Below are 24713 nucleotides of genomic sequence, written 5' to 3'. Positions count from 1 at the left end.
AGTACTATTCGACTGATAGTCGAGAGAGAAAATAAAATCAAACAAGATTTAAAAACAATGAATTTCTTCAATATTTCAGCCGGTATATGATGGTTCTTCGAACTTTAGACCACAAACATTCTAGGAATATTTGATATTCACTAGCAAAAACCTGACTTTAAAATACATTTGCTATGATGTAGTGGGCTAAAATATTATAAACATTTAGAAATTCAAAATGAGACAGTAATAGCCTATGTTTGTTTAGATAAACATTGCTTTATGAATAATCAGAATGTCTATCACATTTACCCTTCGAACCAACTACACAGAATGAATTAACAATAAAAAAGTGACATCTGTCAAGGTGTGAGAAACACCACTGCTACTACAGGAGTGCCATTAAAAAAGTCATGAATTAGTACTTTAAAAAAAGTTACCGCAGACCTTGATAAAAATGTATCATAAAAAGGGAAAATATAGTAGCCAATCAAAATGTCACAAAAAGTTATAGTAATGTCATAACACGTTACCATAAAAAGTCTAATTATAGAATGTCATTAAAAGTTTTGAATGTAATAAAAAGGTGATACTATGGTTCGCCACAAAAAAAACCTCACATGAACATCGCTACATATTTCAGCTCACCGGGAGATGGCGCTGTTTCTTCTTTGCAGCATTACAGGCGTAGAAGAAGAAGCAGACGCCGGCATCATGGAGGAAGTGCCGCTGAGTCACAGCTCAGCCGGTTAAGTAGCAAGTTTTAGTTGAAATATTTTAAATTCTACTACCGTTGTTAGTTGTATCCTACCTATGGCGGAGTTTGGTGAAAGAAACGGCCGTGAAGCTGAAGAACACGACGGGACACAGAGCAGAGATGTCCTGGAGCCTGTGTGCGGGACAGGTGACCCCACGGTAATAGTCCCGCGGGGGCTGCGGTGCTCTAATCCTGAGCGGAGGAAAAAGTTAGTCCTTCATGTAGATCTGAACAACACTATACTGGTGTCGGACTCTGTGATAGCTCAAGGGACGGTAGCTGCCCTGGAGCATTTCCTCTCAACTGTCACATGGGGAAGGATGAGCAAAGGTAAACTGAGAATGAATACTTTTCTCTATCACACAAGGATGTGTTTCTGCCCTGTCAGCCAAGTTATTGTTCCTGCCTCTGTTCCAGATTAATACGCCGAATTAATTTTAAGAGTCCAAAGGAAAAAAGTAGTCCCCTAACTCCTGTCGCCGTACCTTTCGTGGCAATATAAGTAACGACAAGCTGTCAAACAATACACATAACAATGATTTAGTTCAATGCATGGAAACACATATGCCGAATGACAGGCCTTACATAGTATACCTAGTCTCAATTCATGTGTTGTGACAGGCTCACGATGCTAATACGAGAGTAAACATGTAATACACGTTTTAATAAGTGAGGTTTGGTAACAGGGTTGATTCTATTTCTATATGCTTTCATTCCTCTTATGTTATGTATTCTATTTGGTATATTTTACTCTCTTTCTTTTCCAAATGTTTCTTATGGTTTGCATTAAATTCAGTATATTTTAATCTATTTATTTGTATTTCCCATTAATTATGGCAATATATCCTCTTATGTTAATGTATGTCTGTTTTAATTCCCTTGTGTAAAATAACTTTTGCTGCATCTCTTGTTATTCAAACACCCCTATGCTGCCTGATGTGATAATCATTTAATGAAACAAGTGGGATGTGTACATCATCAGAGCCAACAGAGAAATTAAATCATTAATATTATTTACCCTTATGTCCATGGCTACACTACTGCATTTATATTCCGTACATAACCAAATATATTACATTTCATTGAGTGCTTCAGAACTTGCTAGTGTGCACCAGCATCCCCCACTCATTCCGTGATGTGTTATGCTCTCACCACTCGCAAAGACATTGTCCTCCTCTCCTCTCTGCAGGGAAGTGGGAGTGGCTGAGTGACTCCCCCTCCCTGCACCCCCCCTGCGATGGTGCTGTTAGCTACCACTCTCATTTTGGACGGACGGCAGGTTTCTCCTCCAATGTGGGCCGACGTTTCCGAGGGATTCTGGAGGAGCATCTGAATCTGCTGCGCTGGCCCGAGGGCACCAAGGCAAGCTTCATGTGATTGTTATTGCTAACAAAAATGACATCCATTGGAAAAGTTTGTCTCATTTTGAACTAATCTGCAGATTAATTCTAGACAGTATCTGTCTGATATTTTATGACCTACTACAACAATAAAATATGAAGAAATCCCCTTAGGAAAATTGTACTAAAGGCATCACAGCTTCTTTACTCATTAACAATTTTAATTCATGTTTATATTCATGTTTATTTTCATAATACACTCGTGGAGTTTCTAGTGTAGTGTTAAGCTTAAGGAGGTATTTTCTATCATAGTACAATTAGAATGTGTTCTGCAGCTTTACCAGTTGCCATGATCTGTTGGACATGCAAATGAAACCCCAAGTTGTAAAAGTGGCTTCTTCTCTCATGGAGGTTCTGTATAAATGCCTTTTTCTATTTCTTCCAACCAGTTCTTTACCTACTTATGGTTAGAACACAAACATTTATTTACAGTTTGATTATTTATTTATTTCATTTATCGCATTTTATTTCACATGTTTATACTGTAGTTTACTTATTTCTGCATTTACTTTACATTCATATTTCGATTTGTATTTCTTCTTGCTTTATTTGTATGTCTCTATGATATTAAATGTTGCATTGTTAGAGGAGCGTGGGATGTATATTTTCATTGCCAAGACTACGCTGTAGCCATTGTGCATGGGAAATGAAGTCTGTTCATATTGAATCTTGTTCCCTTCTGGCGGAATGTGTCACTGACCGCTTTCTTCCTGTGTTTCCTGCAGGGAGACAAAGAGCTGTCTGTGAAGGGTGAGGGAGGGCACCTGTACCACTGGATCCTGCCCTCCTTCTTCCAGCTGCTCACAGACCTGGTGCAGGAGGCACAGGAATTCGCCATTGTTTTCCGTTCCTTTGGAAACGACCTTCCTCGTGTGCTGAGTGCTGTGTCAAGGGCTCTGACTGAAGGCGCTCACCCCCTGTTCCCAGATCTGCCCCAACTCAAGGTGAAACACACACATCCAGTGGTGATGTCTGTATGTTCTCTTAAGGTTTAGGGTCAGTTGCCTAAATTACAACAACATATTTCCTCCTTGCGAATAGTTTGGTGTAAATTCATCAGGGTACGGTCTAATATCTGGATCACTTCTACAGAGTCGCCCAATATCACACGCAGTTTCTTGACTGCTGCAAGTACAACAAATTAGTGAGAGTAGTCATTTTGCAATGTTTTTTTTGTATACCTATCTTGTAAGGAAGACAGCCTGGGTTCACAAAGACAGTTTATAACCATCTTCGTGGTATCTATTATCTCTGGTTAGAGTTTCAGGTTTTTCAAGACAGCTAAACAGAAACCCTAGCTCTGTTGATCTCTGCTTTGTGGTAGTAGTGTGTGTATGTGTGTACAGCAGGCATCCTCAAAGTCTGGACTGTCTCTGGACTCTGAGAAAATTATACTTTTCATATGTATTATCTGTATTATCTGTGTTATCTGCGAGACATCGCCACAACGCAACGAGTCAAAATGATCCGCTATGTCCATAGACTTCAAACAGCGCTCTGCATGTCCTGTTCCACTGTCTGTGTGTGTCTGTCAACGCATTGGTCCAATCACATTCAGCATCCCGTCAGGATTTTTCCCCCCAAACAATCTGCGAATCAGAGGCACAGGTCTTCGTGGAATGCGGGTGGGAAAAATGTGTGTCTCGTCTCTTTCAACCTGTCTGAGTCATAGCGAGAGTTTAAAAAAAAAAATTCAGAGCGAGAGTTAACAGCTCATCTAGTTCCATCTGTACTGTAGCTAGTAGCCTAGTTTCACCTACCGGGGTGGCAACTGCCACCCTAAAAATAGGCCCTGCCACCCCAGCTGCCACCCAAGTTGGCAGCTTTGTTTTGAAAGAAAAGTTGTGGCTCATCGGACATTTATGAGAGAAAGTCTCTAATGTCCGAGTGCAAGTGAATGCAGCACAAGATGCACGTCATGTAACCCCTCCCCCGGTCCTGGCGCGAGTGTGGAAATATGATTGGCGGCGATTTCATTTGAATGAGACGGTGCAAAACGAGAAGCATTCGGACCCAAGCGCTAAAGGAATGAGGTATTTGCGGTCTACACTGACAGAGAAGAGACTGTGAGTGTGGCTGTACTCAGCATTGAATCAAAACGCACTAAACTGTTGATCTTAATCAGTCAGTGAGGCGTTTTGCTGAACAAAATGGTAATCGCCGCATTCAGCTGTAATACACGTCAACTTGATGCTCTGCTCACGGATGAGCATACACAACTATTAAGATGATGACCTTACGTGTGTAAATATCGTGTGTAAATATCGATCGGCCTGCTCTTTAAAAATGCCGATCGCATGACGTAAAATACAGTAGAGGGCGGAGCCTGTGTGAGATAGAATGGGGGGTTGCGTATTGTAACCCTAGGACTTTAAGCACAGGCAGAGCCCTCTACCTAGGGGCCCTGTCTTTCCTATGCCGCTCGCTGAAGAGGGTGTAGGATGACAGTCAGGAGGCGTAGCCGCGTTATATACTGTGAGCCTGCGCGTGCATTCAGGTAGGCTCGCCCTGATTGGCCGGCTACATTTATACAACTTCAGTGTGTGAACGCTCGCGTATCATTGATGAGAGTAGTACCCATAGAGTCCAGTAGAGGGTGGAGCCTGTGCTTATATACCTAGGGTTACAATACGTAACCCCCCGTTGTCTTACTTGAACCTAAGACACTTGTAGTCTCTGCTGACGCACAATAAGGGGAATGTCAACACAGACACCTGTCAGCCCGCACTCTGCTGTTCCTCAGCGCCGCCCCCCCTCCCTCCCGCTGAAATTATTAATGAAAAGCGTATAGTAATTATAGATAACAAGGCAGGGTCCGTGACAGTCTGTTTTCATCTGATTTCAAATAAACAAAGTCTTATCTTTTAGAATATTAAACTCGTTTTGCCAAATTCAGATGATAAAAACAACTTTGAAGCTTGTAACGGCATAATTACAAGCGGTAACTTAACGTCACCGCAGGCATAACAACAGCCGGTGTTTCTTGTGAGGGTTTCCCCGGGAAACAAACACAATACACACAAACACGTCACAGATTCTTTGGCGGTATTTGGCTGCCGAACGAAATTATGTACGCAGCTCGTGACGTAACTATGTCTAGTGGACGGTATCAATACTACAAGTAAAAAATATATATATATTTTTTTTATTAATGATGTGGTTTCTAAATTGATTTGAGGGCCGCAAAAAGAGGAGGCCGGGGCCATTTGCCCATCCCTGCTCTAGAGGGAACACCGGGGTTTCAGCCTTTGCAGACCATTGTCATGCACACACACCCATATCACACTACAGGAAAGGGAAAACATCAAAAAGCCGATGGGTAACTGCAGATATGTTCTCCTGAAGAGTATGGCCTCGTTTCCCCTTACATAGACCTTTTCCATGGACCCTGCTCCCCCCACCAGCCTCCCTCTCTCTCAGGGGGGAGTACTTGCACGTTAGCTAGCTGGAGTGGAACACATTGATTGTGAGAGGAATGGACGGATGAGTTGTCAGAAAGTGAATTTGTCAGCCTCACTGACGGACAGCACAGAGGAGAAGTTCCTCAGACAGCCTCCTGTGACACGCTGTGCATGTATCAGACAGACAGAGCGGGGGGGAATCAATCACAAGTCATGATGAGATTGTTCCGTTTGTTCCATACCATTGTTGTCAAGTATGGGAGTGCTTTGGGAGATTTGATATTGAAGCCGTACTCAAAACCTCTGGGTATTACCTGCACAGCTGAGAGATCTCTGACGCCATCTTCCTCCTCTAACAATGGGTTTGTTTCAAAGTAAAAACAGCGCCACACACTCAAATGACACGTTTCACTAAATATTGTCCTTTTGTAGCTTTATGCATTTCAAAACATGATGAAAGCACAAATAAATTATCTTTCTATTCATCTCGTTAGTGAATGACCAAACAGTGCAAGTCAATGGAAGAGGATGCTGCAGATTACATGTTTCATTCTCACCTGCCATGTTTAGGAGAGAGGATACTATCATATTAGTTTTGCATGCTCAAATCTACACCTTTGTGTAAGTGTCTGGAGGTTTTAAGTGATGAAACAAAGTATGGGGTAAAGATATTTTGGTCTGATGGTTGTGCAACATATAATGTGAACCTTTCACCACAATGATCACACTTGATCATGCGGGTGCCATGAGTGGATGCACCAACATCCCGTGGCAATACACCCAATAGATGTTGAGTGATTGAGTCTGCACCAAAGTAATGCGTGTTAAAACAAAATGCACCATTTTGGAACCGCTGATGTCATTTGTTCTCAACCTCCCATAACACAGTCAAAAGCATAATTATGTTTCACTTCTATGCATATTTTAAGCTCATCTGTCAGCATCCACATTACAGCTGTTTTTATGTATTTGTCACAGACTTTTTATAATTGAATGGCGGATCGAGTTTAAAAGAGCAGACGAAATGAAACAGAATACTTTCAGGGGGAAATGGGTTTAGCGACAGTTGCTCCATTTTAGAATTAACATAGTTATTTATTTTTCAAAGTAATATATCCCACACACACACACACACAATGTTTTCCCAAAAATGTATCCGCTGATCACTTTCCGTTACTTTTGGATTACCTCAATTGAGATGCAAATAAATACAAGAGGTTATTATCTCTCAAAATGAGTCGTCTGTTTAACTATTTATTCCAGGAAAACCTGAGCTAACATAAAATGCTCTGTTTAAGTGCAACATAAAAACATTCAGGCAGTAGGCGTATAGATTCACACGTATTCAAGTATTAGCCTACAGAACAGCACAGCTTAAAAAGAAGACATACAATCTGATCCTTTTACTACAAACATTATATGCTCTTTTTAGGTTTTTACTGACATTGCAAGTAATCCACATTTTTTAGAAGTGTAGTAACAATAATCTGATTACGTGTTTTTTATGTAACTGTAAGGGAATACAGTTCCCCTGGTTGTGTATGTAACCCGTTACTCCCCAAGCCTGAGAAATACACTATTAAAAACTATTTGAGTGTACGACCCGGAAAGTTCTAAAAACAAGAAAAAGCAACAGGAATAAAATGAGTTAGGCAATTGTGTGGGATTTCATGAGATATTAACCACTGGTGTACATTACTGTATTTATGTTTTGATACTCGGATAGCGTAAAAGGAATTACATACTCATTCCTCCAGACGTTTAAGTTGGCTGATGACTCCTTGGGCCTCATTTATAAAACTGTGCGTAGGAAAGGCGGGGCACCTTTCACGAGCCTCAGGTAGCGTGTGTACGTGCTGTCGTGGACATTACGTGACGGCATGTGGTGCACGCTGTAAGTGTTGCTGCCAGAACAATTTGGATCGTCACCAAAACAATAAAGGAGAGGTCAGAAAAAGTGGATGACAAAATGCACACATCCTTGTGTTTGTGCCACGGGCCGGATACAGGGGACATCAAACCATGGATGTATAATAAGAACTGGATTCAGCGTGGGAGGCGGGGTCTCGTTCTTTCCTATGAGAGCTGCTCATTGGCGCATGAACTCAAAATTGGCCCAACTTTTGAGAGAGCGAAACGTCACAGATTACCCATCATGCCTGGCTGCCAGAGCAGAAGAACCGTATGTGCGCTCACAGAGCATGCACCCCTTAAGCCCCGCCCCCCGAGCTCCCACTCTCGGCTCACTAGAATGAATGGAGAGAGAAAATAAATCTAGATTCGACTTTTAGTGCATTTTACAACTTTAAGGACCGAATGATTCCATTAAGGGCTATACAATAGTTAATACTGGGTAGTTTATTTAGTTAAAAAAAAAGTATCCACCGATTTACAGACTTCTCTTTCCCCATGTTAGTCAATGGGAAAAAGTTGTTTTGGGCCAGGTGACACGATACGGAAGTTGCAGTACCGCCGTTTGGACACAACGAATGTTGGGCACAGAGTCCGGCGCACTTCCTGGGGGCTTGCTTCAAACCCACACAAATGTGCTACTTCCTGTCACTATCGCATTAGTTTTCTTATGATACATATTGCATGTGAAAAACAACATGACTTTCAGAAATTAAAAACATATTCTAATAGGGACAGGTGCATAAACAAACAGGAATAAAGATATCCAAACAAACAAATATTAAATGAATAAGAAAGGACATACATAATATCTAACTGAGGGCATTATAGACAACAACAAAAAAGAGAACAAAAATAAATAAATAATAATTTGATTTCATATTCTTTAAATACATATTGTTAAAATAGGTTTAATGTGAATTTTACCACATCTTGTGGCATCAACGGAGACCATTAGAACTCTCTCTAAATGTACCTAAATTGCATCTGCAAATGGGGATTATGAATAGCAAACATTGCTAAATCAACACATTGTCATGTTAAGTTAAGTTTTTTTTGGGGCCTTTGGTAGTTCAAAATGTCTTTTACGGAACTTTTTTATTGCTTTAAAATCAGCTTTTTATTTTTTTGCATGTCGAACAAACTTCAAGTTAAAGGATCTAGGTTTTCACACCTTGGTGTGACATCTTTTGTCTTATGCTATGCTCAACATGAGAGCGTTTAATTTGTGTATACAATATGTGCATAAGAGCATCTCACATTGGAGCATTTTGCATTCCTTTTTTAAGCCTTCATTAAAACCAATTCAATTGAAAATGGAATAGAAGATTACATTTTTTATATATTTTAAATAGTTTAAATTTTAAACAATTAAACATTTTAATACAGAAGGGAGTTGTTGAATGTCCAATTACTGCACCATTTCAGTCCTTATATTTTAAACTACTTTGTGTATTCAATCAATAACATCATTGTAACAAATGTTTACATCATCATCAATTTAGAAGATGGAATAAAATGTCATTTTTGTTGTACATCAAATAAACATATTTATATAAACAGAATAAATTAAAAATAAAATGTCCAATAAATAAAATAAATATCTAATCATTAGAGGTTAAAGGAAAGATGTATGCATTGTACTACACTATATAACATGTGTATCACAACATGATACACGGTTAAGCCTGCCAGAGGCTATATTAATAACAAACAGTTTTGATTAAATGCTTCGGATGGATAGATAGATAGATTTAGAGGAGTATCTTTACATTATTGAACATATGAACATAGTGTACTATATACATACAAAAAACAGTGTACAGTAGCTTTTCATGCTTATGATTTAATAACGTGTGTTTGTCTCACCCTCCTCTCCTCCTGTCTCAGTTGAGCGTGAACATGACGACGGGAAAGATCCGCTGCAGCAGGAAGGGAATGGTCCTGAGCCGAGCTGAGGAGCACCTGTCTTCTCGTGACGGAGAGCGGGGGCTGTACCAGTACTTCAGCTCCGCCAAGGGCCTGGGGGGCTTTCAGGACCACTTTGACTGGTACGCATTGCACTCTTTAAACCAGTGTTTTTTAACATACATTAACAAAACATCATGTGGCACACCAACAACCCAAAACGTTTCCAAAATGACACGTTCTCGAATACATCGTATATATAATGACATTTAATGACAAGTCTCTCAATTCAGTGTCAAACCTGGGCCTGTTTAGATTAACAACAACTAATATCGTGATACCCAAAACTCACCTTTGATGTTTTTTCATGACAGTCACCTGTGTCTCAATTTGTTTATGCAGGCGAACACAATGGGACTATTGCACTGTTAGATAGCTTATCCCCAAACCGCGAGCCTTACGGAGCCAGTGCAGACGGAAGAAAGTACATTCAAACCACAGATATCTTTCCCTGCATCGCCTCAAGTTCACTGTTTTTTCTTCCTTTTGTCCACCAGTCACAGGCTCTTCATCTGTGTTACATGTTGTCCAGGACCCGTTTCAGAGTCACATATTAATCCATCGCTGCTCGTCACCCAGCCTCTACCGCCCATCACTTAATTTCACTGTCTTAAATTAACTTTATTGGTCATTATTGCGCTACCTACTGCCACCCACTAGCATGGAAGTGTATTTAATGACTCAGCCAGCCACTACATTGCAGCACAGACGCTCACGATAGCAATTTATTTCAGCAACTAAATAATATGTTTTGGGGCCAATTAAATTGGACAATTATCCACGGCACACTTGACAATCTCTCATCATCGGCACAGTGGTTGAAAATCACTGCTCTAAACCCCAAATATTGTCACCACAGTCCCTTCATTCATCCTTTTTTTTTAATTCGCCGCCTGTTTCTCTATCAGGTGGTCCAGTAACGGCTCGTCCATCCGGGGGGGGAAACCGCTGTGGGTTGACCCCTTCGACCAGCATGTTCAGCACATCTTCATAGACGACAACATACGACAGGACGACGAGCACACCATCATTCAACCCAAGGTACGTCTCTTGTTCTTGTTTGTTTTTAGCCTTTATTTAACCAGGTGAAAGCCCTCAAGGGTGACCTGCAGGACATTAGTTACACATGTAACATAAAAACAACAGAACAACAATAAGGATGACATACAACATAATGTACAGGGTACAGTTTACAAAACTCTATTTACAGTGACAGGTACCATGAGTATCAAACAGCATGTCACCCAGCCGAGTTTTAAATGATGCAGGGGAACCAAAGTGCTCAGTTTTAAACAGGTTTGCAGACTGTTCCACTTTAGTGGCGCTGCTCATCTAAAAGCTTTCTTCCCTAAGACAGTCCTAGCACTTGGCACATTTAATAAAACCACATCATGAGATCTCAGGCAATACGTACTTTCAATTCGTCCAGAGAGCAGATATAAAAAGGTAGTTTACCAAACATGGCTTTATAGATGAACATGTACCAATGACTGAGCCTCCGTACAGTTAGTGAAGGCAGACTCCAACATCAACACAACGATCACTATTAGTGACTGTTAGCACTGTAACTACATTCACAGGTTTTTAGTGCAGCTTAAAGGGACAGTTCATCATGTCTGCTCCGGCGTCATTCCGAACATCGCATTATTTCCCATCAATTGCCACCCTTCTAATTCGGCTATGCAGGACTGGGCTTCCGAATGTCCATTTTTTGTTTCTGTAGTTTGTTGTTTTTTTGTTTGTTTTTCTCGGAGAGCGTACGGTATGTTTCTTGTTGGAGAATACCGATTTTTTTTATCTATGCCTTCAGTTCATCTTTCAATGTGGATAAGTGGTGTCGTAGCTCCTGTCTGAGCTCTTCGATATTGTTGCTAATGCTAGCCCGACACGTAGCGTTCTGTGTTATCCTGTAGCTTATCCCAGTGTCCCCGTTAGCTCTTCCTCGTGTGCGCTAGCTTCAAAGATTTCTTCCATTTCAGGCTCCTCCTCCCTTTTGTCTTGCTTTTTGTTGGATTTCCGGCTTTTTTGATAGTTTCCCCCACTCATAGGGTACTTTTTATTGTTGAGTAGTTGGATTTCATGGGTTTATTTGAACCAACCTGAGAGAGCTGGTTAACTTGTGCCCAATCACTCCGTAAGTCCAGGGACAGTTCACCATGAAATCAAAATACATTTATCCAAGACCTGGTCAATATAAAAGTAAGAAATCACAAAATGTTTCACTAAATATCTTGATTGAAAGATTTCACCATTGATGCTTTTATCAAATATTTACACAATGAGATTTTTGATAAATAATCCTCATTAATGTGTTAAAGGTTAAAGGTCCCATGTCATGGCCATTTCTACTGATCATATTTCCATTGTTGAGGTCTACTAGAATAGATTTATATTGTGCAATTTTCCAAACTCACATTGGTTTCTCAGCATCTCTGTAATGTATGTGCATTCACCGGTATTCACCCTCTATCCTAAACGGCTTGTCGGAGCTCCTGCCCCCCCTCCCTGTGAGCCCAGTGAGCTCTGATTGGTCATGACGTTGAGAGGCTCGTTGCTAGGGGTGTTGAAAATAATCGTTTCTACGATGCGATGCGGACGTGGACGATTCGGTATCGATGCAGTGACGGAAGATAATCGGTTGCTTCCTGATTTTCCGGCCGCGGCTTTACTATAACGTTTTTTTTTCTGTCACTTTAATATCAAATCGGTCGGTGACGCAGAGATCAGGGAACAGACGTGACAGCGGCACAGCGACACCAAACACGGAGCAGTCTGCTTTATCCACCAACACAAGAACACCAGTCCAGAACCAACAGCAGAAGGACCCGCTCTGAATCACTCCGTGTCGCTGCGGCTCAGAGACACAGGGATTTATGTTTTTCAAAAATAATCGCGTTACAATCATGTCAGGTTTTTGGTGGATTTAATTAAGTCTTGGATTGCAAAGTATGAATGTCCTCTAGCAATTTTCAGACGATCTATACGTGTGTAAAGTTTGTGAAGGCAGGAGGAAAAAAGCTTCCGCGATCACCGTCTCCTCTCCGTTACTCCAAGCCCCGCCCCCTCCCTGAAAATAATGAGTGACAGGCTGATAGTGACCCGATAGAAACTTTCTAATTCACTTAATCACTGAGATATAATGAAGCTAACTTAGTCTCATAAATTCATGGGATTTATGTAACAGTAAGACAGAGAATGTAAGTGTGCACCCACATGCAGTATTTTAGTTGTTATATGCTGTTGTAAATACTCCTGTTGTCTGCTGTGTTCAGACTCAAGTCCTGTGTGCGATGCCACATTCAGGACATTCAGTGTCCTTTCTTTAACAGAAGGCCGTGGCTAGAAGCTGCAGCTAGACTGCAGGAGCATTAGCTTTTTGTTTTTGAGGATGGAACAACTTCACACACAGATATAGGGAGGCTAGACCTATACAATTCATTTATTTTGGTTTATAAATTAATGTCAAGACATTTATGTTATTGATTTCTGAAGCACTTTCTAAATAATAAAAAGAGAGTTCATATGTATTTACTGCATGTATGCATTGATGAAAAATAAGCCATGTGCAGTAATATAGAAAATTGAGGATGCAACGCATTGGTATGAATCGTGATGCACCGGGATATCGAACCGAATCGAATCGTTGACAGGATAATCGTAATCGAATCATGAGACCAGTGAAGATGCACAGCCCTACTCGTTGCTGCTCACAGCTGCTGCGAGGAGCGGACAGGTTTCCGGGTTGGCGATACAGCGAGAACAAGCGAAACTCATCCTGAGCACACAAACACTCACAGCCGAAGTAAAAACAATAAGTGTGGCTTGATATTGAGTAAGAAAAAGGTTTATATGGGTCTGTGTGAGAATGGGTCTGCAGAGAGCATTTCTCCGCCATCCCAATGCTGTACATATCCGGCATGAATTGCTGAAAGGTTTGGGAAGCTTTGTTTCGTGAAAGGCTGGCAGAGGGTGTGGCCTCTGGGTATTCACAAGTCACAGTACCCAGGAAGAACATGAGAAATCTCCAGCGAGGCGTTTTGGGGAGATCTGTGTTAGAGTTTTACTTCGCTACAGGGTGTACTTTGAAGGTTTGTGACTCTGCACACGCAGAAAAACCTTCATAGCACACAAGGGGACGGGTAATAACCGGAAAAGCATGACATGGGACCTTTAAGGATTAATTAGCTAAATGTAAAAAATTGAAAAGCTGCTTTTCTGGTACTGTAAATTACACAACCTTTCAGCTCTTAAAAACTGTAAAAGAGAAGACATACAATCTTACAATATCCAACATCTCCGAAGATATATAATACCAATATATATAATCCAGTCCTAAAATATGACCTGACTTGTAGTGCTGTATCAAACAACGTGATTTTGGAGATATTGACCGTAAATTGTCTGCCTTATCTCCTATGTGAAGCATGTGGTGCTCAAAGCAGCAACATAATCCATTTGAAAAACCGAACAAACAGCAATGCATATCTACAGAAACCATGACCTGCTCAGTATCTTCCAAATAACGTGTTTTTTGCAGTTAAGATAAGAACTGGTTCCTTTCTATTTAACAAGTAAACATTAGCCTCTCTTAAGGTGTAGACTAAATTATCTTGTTGCCTTAGAATTCCACTTTGTTAGTTTTTAGGTTATTTGTAAAACGTTTCTTTCTTAGAATGTTCCACTTTGAAGTGAATCACCTTGTGTGAATCACAGGATGATACCATTATCATAACTGTTAGCCACCCTCATTAAAAATACTTCTACATAGATATGGGTGCATGTTCACATACTTCGCCTAGTGACTGATCCCTCTCTGTAGTACTCAGCCTCGGTGCTATTGATGACTCATCGCCCTCATGTTTTCTTATTTACTTGTTATACTCTAAACTCTTTTGTCTCTTTTTATTATTATAATGTATTACATTTCTTGACTTTATCTCTTTTTATAGCAATATCTATTTTAATTATTCACTTGTACCTTTATCTCTGGTATTTATACTTCAAAGATAGCAGGGTCCTGAGGGGTGGAGTGTAATGGTGCATTTCCACTACAACGCGGTTTAAGTGTGCCGTGCCGTGCCCGGCCCGTTTTTGGTTGCGTTTCCACTAGGCGTAGTTCCGGCTAGCGGGTACTTTTTCACAGTTTTTCTGGCTCTCTAAAATCGAGGTTCTTTCCGGGCCAACAACCGGGCTGAGTATGCTAAACCAGTGAGAGAATCGCTGGCAACTACAACAAAATGAACATATTTGACCGTGATTTAATTGTAATACACGTTTCAAAATGCCGAAGTAACAACACACTGATACCGGCTAGTAAGAACCATGAATTAATGCTTTGACAAGTCTGCAGACAGACGGCAGGCGGAAACCCTTTTAAAATGCATGTTTTCTGAATGGAGATCGGCTAAGCTAACGCAGTATATGCTCCGACCGTCCCCACTCACAACAACGGATACAGACATAAATAAAGCAGCGACTGTATTCTCCATGACACAGGCAGTCTGTGGTTTGTAATTGTTTAGCTTTTGTCTAGTTTCTGAACAGATATGAGGAGCTGTGAGCTCTGAGGGCTAACAGCTAACGGCTGAAGTTGGTTTTGTGTTTCGCATTGAAGATGACGTCACGGCACCACCTACACTGCGTTACTATAGTTACTGCCCCAGTTCCTAAACTGTAATGGAAACGCAGCATAAAGTGAGCCTGGCCTACCAAGGCCTAACTATACCGTACTAAGCTGTGCGAGGCCCTGCTGTGGAAAAGCGCCATAAAGGTGTTCTGATTTTGGAAATAATATTAAACTGGAAATGCCTTGTGTATTACCTTTCCATCTGTGCAACACGCTTCTGTGTTATACAAACATCAAGTAGCTTTGCTAGCTAGTTCACGTCTCCAGAAATCTAACGTGACCCCGCTTTTCTCTGGTTTCTCCCTTGTGTGTGTGTGTGTGTGTGTGTGTGTGTGTGTGTGGTGTGTGTGTGTGTGTGTGTGTGTGTGTGTGTGTGTGTGTGTGTGTGTGTGTGTGTGTGTGTGTGTGTGTGTGTGTGTGTGTGTGTGTGTGTGTGTGTGTGTGTGTGTGTGTGTGTGTGTGTGTGTGTGTGTGTGTGTGTGTGTGTGTGTGTGTGTGTGTGTGTGTGTGTGTGTGTGTGTGTGTGTGTGTGTGTGTGTGTGTGTGTGTGTGTGTGTGTGTGTGTGTGTGTGTGTGTGTGTGTGTGTGTGTGTGTGTGTGTGTGTGTGTGTGTGTGTGTCAGGTTTTCTTGGAGCCCGGCGGCGCTGACACTCGTACAGCCTGCACCTCGGAGCTCTATGACATCACACTGGTGCAGACCGACCTCCTGAAGGCCATCTCTCAGCAGAACTACTTCACTCAGCGCGTCCACATCTGCCTGGAGAACTATGAGAGGAACCTCCAGCAGGGGGCGGGCTAAACACAGTTCACCTGCCACTCTGTTGGGCTCTGTGACAGCCTCCACTTGGGGTCCATAGAGTGGTCCAGTGATGACAGATGATAGTTTGCCGACCCGGATTCTTTCATTGGACTTTGGAATATTGCAGGGAATAAGATCAGTTGCAAATACACCTTTATTATACTTAGTCCTTTTGGATAATCTCCACATATCAACACCACTCTTTCATGATTTTTGAAGCATAAATGCAACGCTCGAAGGAAAAAGCTAACCTTAGGTTATAAACAAACGACATCATGGGCGCATAGCTGCTCATCACCACAGCTGAGCTACAGGCGGCTAATGCTCGTCTTGTGACGTTTAGTCTCATGTAGCAATCTAATAGCAACTGTTTATTTTCTACACAGAAGCTTCAGACGCTCACCAGTGGGGTACTGACGCGTTTGTTGTTGTTAAACAAAACTAGAACATCTTGTAAGCTTGTGTTAGTCACAGACCTTATTTCAGACATTGAACCACAGACCCATCTAACAAACAAAAAGACGAGGGAAACGGAAGTGTTAAAATGCTTATTCATTTCTGGGTTTTACTACTCATCCCTGCATCACTCTGTTAACCCAGACAGAGAAGGTAGGGCGATTAAACACAGACCATCAAACCACAAATAGAAGAAGTTTACATATGAAGGTGAAAGGAATAAATATGCAAATAACAGCCATTATCTGAAGATGGCTGCTCGAAAAGTAGGACATTAAATCCTTTTGAGCTGCTCCATGCGTACTTAAAGCAGTTAAAGTATGATAGCTTCTACAGAGGGCACTCACACACAGTTTGTGCTGTCCTTAAGTGAACCGCCACAGGAAGAGTTTCTGACTTGATTCAGCCCCGAGGTGGCCCCTTGCATCAAAGGCTCCTTGGCTAATCGCACCATGGGACAATTGGCCTGAATCCTGTGTACTTTGTGCCGGACAGCATTTCATTGGGTCAGCTATGGAGACAAAGTCAGTGTTGCGTTTGTAGTCTAGCGAAGAGGATCCACAGAGATTTGCTTCAGCTCTTCACCTGTCCTCAAAGTGTTTCATGTAGCGTCTTACTTCATAACTTCAGTTGTTTACCTGAACTCCAAGTAATACTTGAATAATAGATGACTGAAAAGAATCAGATTAGTTTGTAACTTAAAGGGTTATACCTTAAAGCGCTTTATAAACTATTTATGAAGGCAGCAGAACATGCAGCAGTTTTATTACAATTATTATTTATAAACATATCAATATGTTAAACATGGGTTTGGGATTTGTATTATATTTTGAAAGCACCGTTTTGTGAAATTTGGAATAAGTTGAATTGTTATGTACGTTTTTAAGGGTTTTAGTATTTTTTTATTTGTACGCTAATGGAGAGGTTGTTTCATTGTTATATTTTCTCTGGTCAATGTTTAGAGAGACTGCTGAATGCAAACAGTAAATAAAAAATAGCAACATTTAAATACAAATTCATTCCTGAATGCAGGTTGCAGTGATGAGAACAACGCAGTAGTTTTTAAGTTAATATCAACCATTGAAAGGAAAGATGCAAAGGGTGGTAAGTACTAAGTTATTTATTTTTGCTTTGGCTCTGCAAAATGAAAACATTCACATCAAGAAAAATCTCATATATCATGCAGTAGGATCAGTTTTTGTTGTTGGATACTTATTTCATCCCCAAGAGGCTGAGAGAGCACCACTACACCTTGATATAAATAGCATAAAGCATTCATTTTCTCTATGAAGGTCCCATGACATGCCATTTCTACTGATCATAATTCCATTGTGGAGTTCTACTAGAATAGATTTATATTGTGCAACTTTCCAAACTCACATTGGTTTCTCACAGCATCTCTGTATAGTATGTGTATTCACTCTCTGTCCTAAACGGCTTGTTGGAGCTCCTGCCCCCCCCCCCCCCCCCTCTCTATGAGCCCAGTGGCCGTCTGCGAGACAGCGAGACACAGCGAAACCCAGCCCGAACACAAACACAAACACCCGCAGCTTGGCTGGGAGTTTGTGTGTGTGTGTGTGTGTGTGCTCACACACCGACTCACAGCGTCCCGCCGTCTCAGCGAGGAGAAATCAGCGGAGCTGCAGCTGAGAAAAGATTGAGTGTGTGAGGAAGTCCGCGGATTGGTCAATTTGGACCAATCCGCAGACTTAACGTAACGGCTCCGCGGATGTAACGTAATGGCTCCACGGATTGGTCCATTTGGAGCAATGGGTCCATTTGGGTCGTCGTTACGTCACTTAGCCTACCAGGAAGAAAAAGAGAAATCTCCAACGAGGCGTTCTGGGGCAGCATAGACAGGTATTTTTTGTGTTAGAGTTTTACTCGCTACACAGGGGGTTTGTAACTTTGCAGACCGTTTACATGCATAAAAACCCTCATAACACACAAGGGGACGGGTATTAACCGGAAAAGCATGACATGGGACCTTTAAAGTTATCTTTTTCCTCCCTGCACTCTAAATATATAAGTAGGCCTATATATTGTGAGGAAAACCGACTTATCAACGGATCACCAGGGGCCTCATTTATAAAGGGATATACGCTAAAAAAAATGGCGTACGCCAGTTTCTACGCAATGTTTGCGATTTATAAAATACTAACTTGACGGGAAAATGTGTGGTCCTCCACGCAAACTCTAACCCATGCGTACGCACTAAGCACAACAACGGGAGAGACGAGAAACTGCGACACCGTTGGAAGAAGGAAGAATGGAGAGAAATATGTGGAAATAATACCATAAACAAAATGTTACCTCTCATTTATCATATAGGCTATGAATAATTCATTTTCAAACATTGATTAAAGCCAATCTTGAAATGATTAAACAAACGCCTGTTTGAGACTCCTCAGTGCACACAAAAACATAACTTGGAGAAATAAATAAATACGGATATGTTATTGAAAACCACCTCGAATATGTTGTGTTAATGTTATGAAATGTTTTCTCATAAATGATGCGGGGAGCAGGAGGACAGAATTACGTCTAAACTGACGCCGTTTTACATTTCTATCGGTTGTAGATACGAGCATGGTTTTATATACTATCATGTTTAATCGTGTTTTATGCCATTTGCTAAGACTTGATAAGTCGCTCATAAACACAAGAAGTATGGAAACTAAGAACACCATATATTTGGTAGATTTGGCAGCTGATATAACTCAACACATTAGTTGTATTTCCTTTAACAGGTGGATAGAGTTGCTGCAGTGGAGACGCTGCGCACAGTTGATAACTGGAACACAAACCCACAAATAAAAAAATAAACATTAATTGACTCCACTCCGATACTGGCACACCTGTGCAATAATCATGCTGTCTAATCAGCATCTTGATATGCCACACCTGTGAGGTGGGAATGGGATGGATTATCTCGGCAAAGGAGAAGTGCTCACACAGATCTTTTCAGATTTGTGAACAATATTTGAGAGAAATGGTTATTTTGTGTATATAGAAAATGTTTTTCATCTCATGAAAAATGGGAGCAAAAACAAAAGTGTTGCATTTATATTTTTGTTCAGTGTAATTGATGCAGTTTTTCTGGACTTTAAAAAAAATAAAAAATACTGCAAATGAAGAATATTTTAAATGTTCTGCACAGACAGACAGATAGTGCCTTAACTTACAGCAGTTGAAAAGATTTTTGAAAGGATAAATTCTTCATGGGCTTCAATGGCTCTATAGTAAAGGGTGTTTTATGGTTGCTTGTATTATCCTCAGTTAGTGGTTTGTTTAAATAACTACTGACATTTTATAAATATTGCAAAAAAGGCATATATATATAACCTGACCGGCTTAGCCAGTGTGTATTTTTTCAAGCACCACAAGATTCAGAGTTTATCAAGTACAATTCTGGGTCATTGATTGTGTCATTTCTACAAACACATACAGTAAAAATGCCTGTTTATGAAGCCTTAAAATGGTGCAGGAAAAGGACTTTACATTGTATTATACTTAAAGACAGGGCTATTCAGTTAAGAGAGGAGAGAAAAGGAAAGAAAATTGTTATAATGGGTGATGTAACATTAATGACAGACATAATATGAGGTCCTTCAGACTCTAGGGGGGTCATGTTGTGATCATAGGGCATCACCCTTACAGCATCAGGACAATTTCATATGGAGTCAGACACTGGAAGTGTGCTGGAGGCGTTGACTGGGACTGATGGAAGGATGAGGCTGATGAGACTGAAGAATCTGCGAGGAACGAACTAGCGGCTGAGGAATAGTTATATAGTAAAAGACAGCAGCATCATCAAGAGGCCAACAAGAGTGACAGAGTGTCAGTGTGCAGTCTACCATCCTCTTAAAATACTTTGTCCAACAATATCAGTCTCATGAAGAAAGGTATTTTAACGCTTATTCAAAATAGCAGATAAACATGCATTCTTGTTCTCATGAGGGGACATTGACAGAGGAGTACTGGAGAAGTACACAGTAAGTACTTCATAGTACTTGTGGGGGTAGTTTCAGTAGTACTGAGTCCAACAGGATCAACCTCACGAAGAACTAATGGCAACAAAAAAGAATTCCCTCATCAAACTTAGCAGAAGTGCTTGATGTTGTTCTCAGCAGGGGACTTATGGGGACTGTGGACTTAAAATACACAGTAAAAGTACTTCAATGTATTGTAAGTAGTAGGCTAACTAATACCAAGTCAAACAGTATCAATTTCATTAAGAACTAATGGTAAAATTATATTTTTATCATTCATCAAAGATAGCAGAAAAACATGCATTATGCACTATGGAGGGGACTCTGACAGAGGATTACTCACAAAGTACACAGTAAAAGTACTTCATTTTATTTCTGGTAGAAGTCAAACTAGAACCGAATCCAACAGTGTCAGTTTCCTTAAGAACTTGTGGTAACAAATATTTGTATCACTCGTCAAATATAGCAGGAAAAATGAAGAGCAGCTGATTTGAAAAAACAAACTCGAGAGGCGGCGGAGTGACCGCAGTGCAGAATCGCTGTATAGTTTAAACCTCCTAACAATGTTGTCCATTTTAGACACAGGCTTATTATATTTACAGCCCTTAATAACATTCATTTTCTGGCCTCAATATGTGTCTTGGCCGTTTTCGTTGTGATCGCTAAATTCCCCTTGTTTATAATAATCACCGGTCCTTCAGCAGGATACTGTCGTGATTCAAAGTATGATTTTACCAAACGAGTGCTTTTGTTTTGAAATCACTTCCGTGAGTTTCGCCCCGCCCCTCGCTCCAAGGACCATTTGACCATTTGTGACCATGGATGTATAATAAGAACTGGATACAGCGTGGGAGGCGGGGCCTCATTCATTCCTATGAGAGTTGCTCAATGGCGCATGATGACAACATGGCCCAACTTTTGAGAGAGCGAAACGTCACAGATTACCCGGCATGCCTGAGAAGTACCCGTATGTGCACTCATAGAGCATGCGCAACTTTAACCACGCCGCCCAAAAGGCTCGTTCACATTAAGCACGTGAATTTGCGTACACGTAACGGACCGTCCACACAGCGGCGTGCGTTGACGCTTGGCGGTGGGCGTGTCTGAAGCTTGGGGAGTCAACGTGACCAACAACCAATCACATGAATCTCCCGCCCCCGACATAGCAAAAAAGGAAAAGCCCGGTTCTTCTCCACTATTGCCAAAATGGATGCCGGTTTTGCAGCAAGGGTAGCACGGGCAAGTGTAGTAGCAAGGGTGGCTTTAGTGTATGCAATGTCTCGCAGGAGGCCATGTAGTGTGCGTCGCTGTTGGGTACATCCGATACTCAGAAAACGTCTGCAACGGGGGGAATACCACGTTCTGGTCCAAGAGCTCCGCCTGGATGGTGTACTGTTTCAGCAGTACTTCAGGATGAGCAAAGACGTGTTCGACGAGTTGCTCGGAAAAGTGGGTCCACTGATTTCAAAGGCAGACACCCATATGCGTTTGTCAATCGGACCCGCCGAGCGACTCGCCATCTGCCTACGGTACGTTTTGTGTATTTCTACTTCTGTAACCTGACTCTGTATATAAAGAGAGAGAATGCATGCCATGGATGAATGAAGTCTGTGATTTAGTTCAGATGGATGACATTAATTAAGATAGCTAGGTAAATACAGTATTGCTCCCGTGTGTGTGTGTGTGTGTGTGTGTGTTGTGTGTGTGTGTGTGTGTGTGTGTGTGTGTGTGTGTGGTGTGTGTGTGTGTGTGTGTGTGTGTGTGTGTGTGTGTGTGTGTGTGTGTGTGTGTGTGTGTGTGTGTGTGGTGTGTGTGTGTGTGTGTGTGTGTGTGTGTGTGTGTGTGTGTGTGTGTGTGTGTGTGGTGTGTGTGTGTGTGGACATATACTTTTTTTTAATCATGTATATTTTTTTTTTCTCAGGTACCTGGCAACCGGTGACTCATACAGGACCATAGCATTCAGCTATCGGGTCGGGCATGCAACCGTGGCAGTCATTGTCAGGGAGGTTGCGGGTGCCATCTGGACCGCCCTGGTTGAGGAAACCATGCCGGTACCACAGTCCGAATTGCGTTGGTGCCATTGATGGGAAGCAAGTGGTGATCCAGGTTCCGGCAAATTCTGGGTCCCTGTACTTCAACTATAAGTCCACCCACTCCTTGGTACTGCTGGCTGTCGTGGATGCCCAGTACCTCTTCAGGGTACACCGTCATCCCAGGAGCAGAGCGGCTCGGCCTTCTTCCCCATGTGTTCGTTGGAGATGAGGCTTTTCCGCTGCTGGACAACCTGCTGCGTCCGTTCCCTGGACGTCACCTCACACGCGAAAAGAGGATGTTCAACTACCACCTCAGCCGTGCCAGGTTGGTGGTTGAATGTGCGTTTGGCATCCTCTCATCCCAGTGGAGAATGTTCCGGCGTGTCATCACCACCAGCCCGGAGGTAACAGAGTTGTGTGTGAAGGCCACCTGTGTGTTGCACAACTTCCTCCGCAGGAAGACCATAGGAAGGCCATCACGCACACCTATCGCAGAGTCCACGGATGAAGCTCCAGCTACTCCAACCCTGCGTGATGCACCGAGGATGGGCTCCAACAACGCCACACGCAGATCCATCCAACTGCGGGAGAACTTCTGCTCCTATTTCAATGAGGAGGGTGCCGTGCCATGGCAGCAGAACGTGGTGTAGGGTCACCATGGCTCTTTTAAGAGCCTCCAAACCAAAAGCTCTTTTAAGAGCTACCCATATTTTCTTTAAAAAGCAAATATTCCATATGAGCCATTTTAAAAACAAACATTCCTAATAAACATGTTTCTTAAATTGATATTATGCATTGCTAACAACCTTTTTCCTTCAGCCCTGTTTTTACTGATAACCCACTCGTGATTTCAACAGGTTTTCACTTGAACAATTATACAGAAGACAGCACTTATACATCGACATACATGAAGCTCTGTATCTTCCGTATGTTGCAACTGACAACGACATGAACAAGTGAAGACACAGTATAGCCATAACATACTTTAAATAACTTTTATTTATATAATGTATATGTATATTGTGAGTGAAGTGTGTGCAGTGATGAGTGCAGTGATGAGTGTAAAAACATGTGGATCAGTGTGGCTGTAAATAACACAACAAAAGTGATGAATCAGTCTTCCTCCTGCTCTGCTTCAAAACATGCCTTATGAATGGCAAATTTCAGCCTTATCTTCTTTGCCATGGACATCCTTCGCAATGAAGGCAAGAGGCCCCGGAGAAACAACTCGTCCTCGTCCTCCTCCACCACTGGAGGAGGTTGAGGTAGTGGCATGGAGAGAACAGGAGCGATGGCTGACAGCATCCCTTTCTCAAAGGCGGACATCTCCCTTCCCCTTCTCCTTTTTCCTCGGCCCTCAACATTATCCTCCTCCTCTCCTGTCTGTCCTGCCTCAACTTGCTGGCTGCTGGCTGGCTGAGTCTCACCAAGGCTTTCATCTAGCTGGCTTTGGCTCTCATCCTCTGGCACCTGGCTGGGGTCAGGAGTAGTACAGGGGGGTGGAGGCAGGGTTTGCCGGGGGATATTGCTGGACGTCTCACGGTCAATGAGAAATGGGGTTAAAAAAAGCGTATCACTGCCGTGAAACGCCAGGGCTTATATCCCCCTGACGACCCTGCCCCGCTTCTTTTTGCCTCCTTCTCCCTAGCTTTCTCCTTCCGGAACCTGTCCGTCAGAGACTTCCAACTTGTCCTGCACAATTCCTCTAATGAAATGAAATAATAAAGTTAATTTGTTGAACTACTTGAAGAATTGACTAAATTATTCCTACATTAATGAAAAGCAAATCCCCTTATCACTGTCATTTGCATAAAAGGTTTTACATTCACACTTTATATGATGAACATTTATGACATTAATGTCTATGGTGCTATTTTATGCTACATTCCATGCTGGCTAAATATACTGTCTATGCCTGCAAGCTGTCCATTCAATGTTAAAATTAAGTACACTGGATATATCAAATCAAGTTTTATTTATATAGCACATTTCTAAACATTTATAACGATTTTTGGTCGAGCCAAAGTGCTGTACATATAATAAAACTAGCCTACAGTAGAGACACGTTACAGCTAATACAACACAGTGTTTCCCACAGATCTGAAATATACTTGGGCGGGTGGTGGCAGCGGGCCGAGGGGGGGCCCGAAAAAAAAAACATGTTTATTTATTGACTTTTCATTCCTGTATAATCATTTTGTGCAAAGATGGCACTGTTTGCACTTCATCCTTCTGGGATTTCATGAAGAACAGCTCCAACGCTTGTGTGTATGGGAACACCTCTGGTGCTGGTCCATTAACTGCCAGTGTTTCCCACAGATCTGTTTCCCACATATCTGAAATAGCGGTAGTGGTGGTAGCGGGGGGGGGGGGTGTGAGGTGCAACAACAT

The 24713-nt window shown here is 41.8% G+C and overlaps 1 protein-coding gene across 1 annotated transcript; it reads left to right on the top strand.

Moving 5' to 3' along the window:
• The first annotated feature begins 644 nt into the window (after window positions 1–644).
• Window positions 645–17661, top strand: LOC117449215 (uncharacterized). The gene is made up of 6 exons (XM_034086707.2): window positions 645–1066; window positions 1926–2098; window positions 2862–3080; window positions 9339–9499; window positions 10325–10457; window positions 15665–17661. Exons 1-6 carry the CDS (start codon window positions 793–795, stop codon window positions 15839–15841), a joined length of 1137 nt encoding a protein of 378 aa, XP_033942598.1. The 5' UTR covers window positions 645–792; the 3' UTR covers window positions 15842–17661.
• The last annotated feature ends 7052 nt before the right edge of the window (window positions 17662–24713 follow it).

Source organism: Pseudochaenichthys georgianus, chromosome 7, assembly GCF_902827115.2.
Source record: "Pseudochaenichthys georgianus chromosome 7, fPseGeo1.2, whole genome shotgun sequence".
NCBI classification, from domain to species: domain Eukaryota; kingdom Metazoa; phylum Chordata; class Actinopteri; order Perciformes; family Channichthyidae; genus Pseudochaenichthys; species Pseudochaenichthys georgianus.
This window is presented reverse-complemented; position numbering and strand designations above follow the sequence as displayed.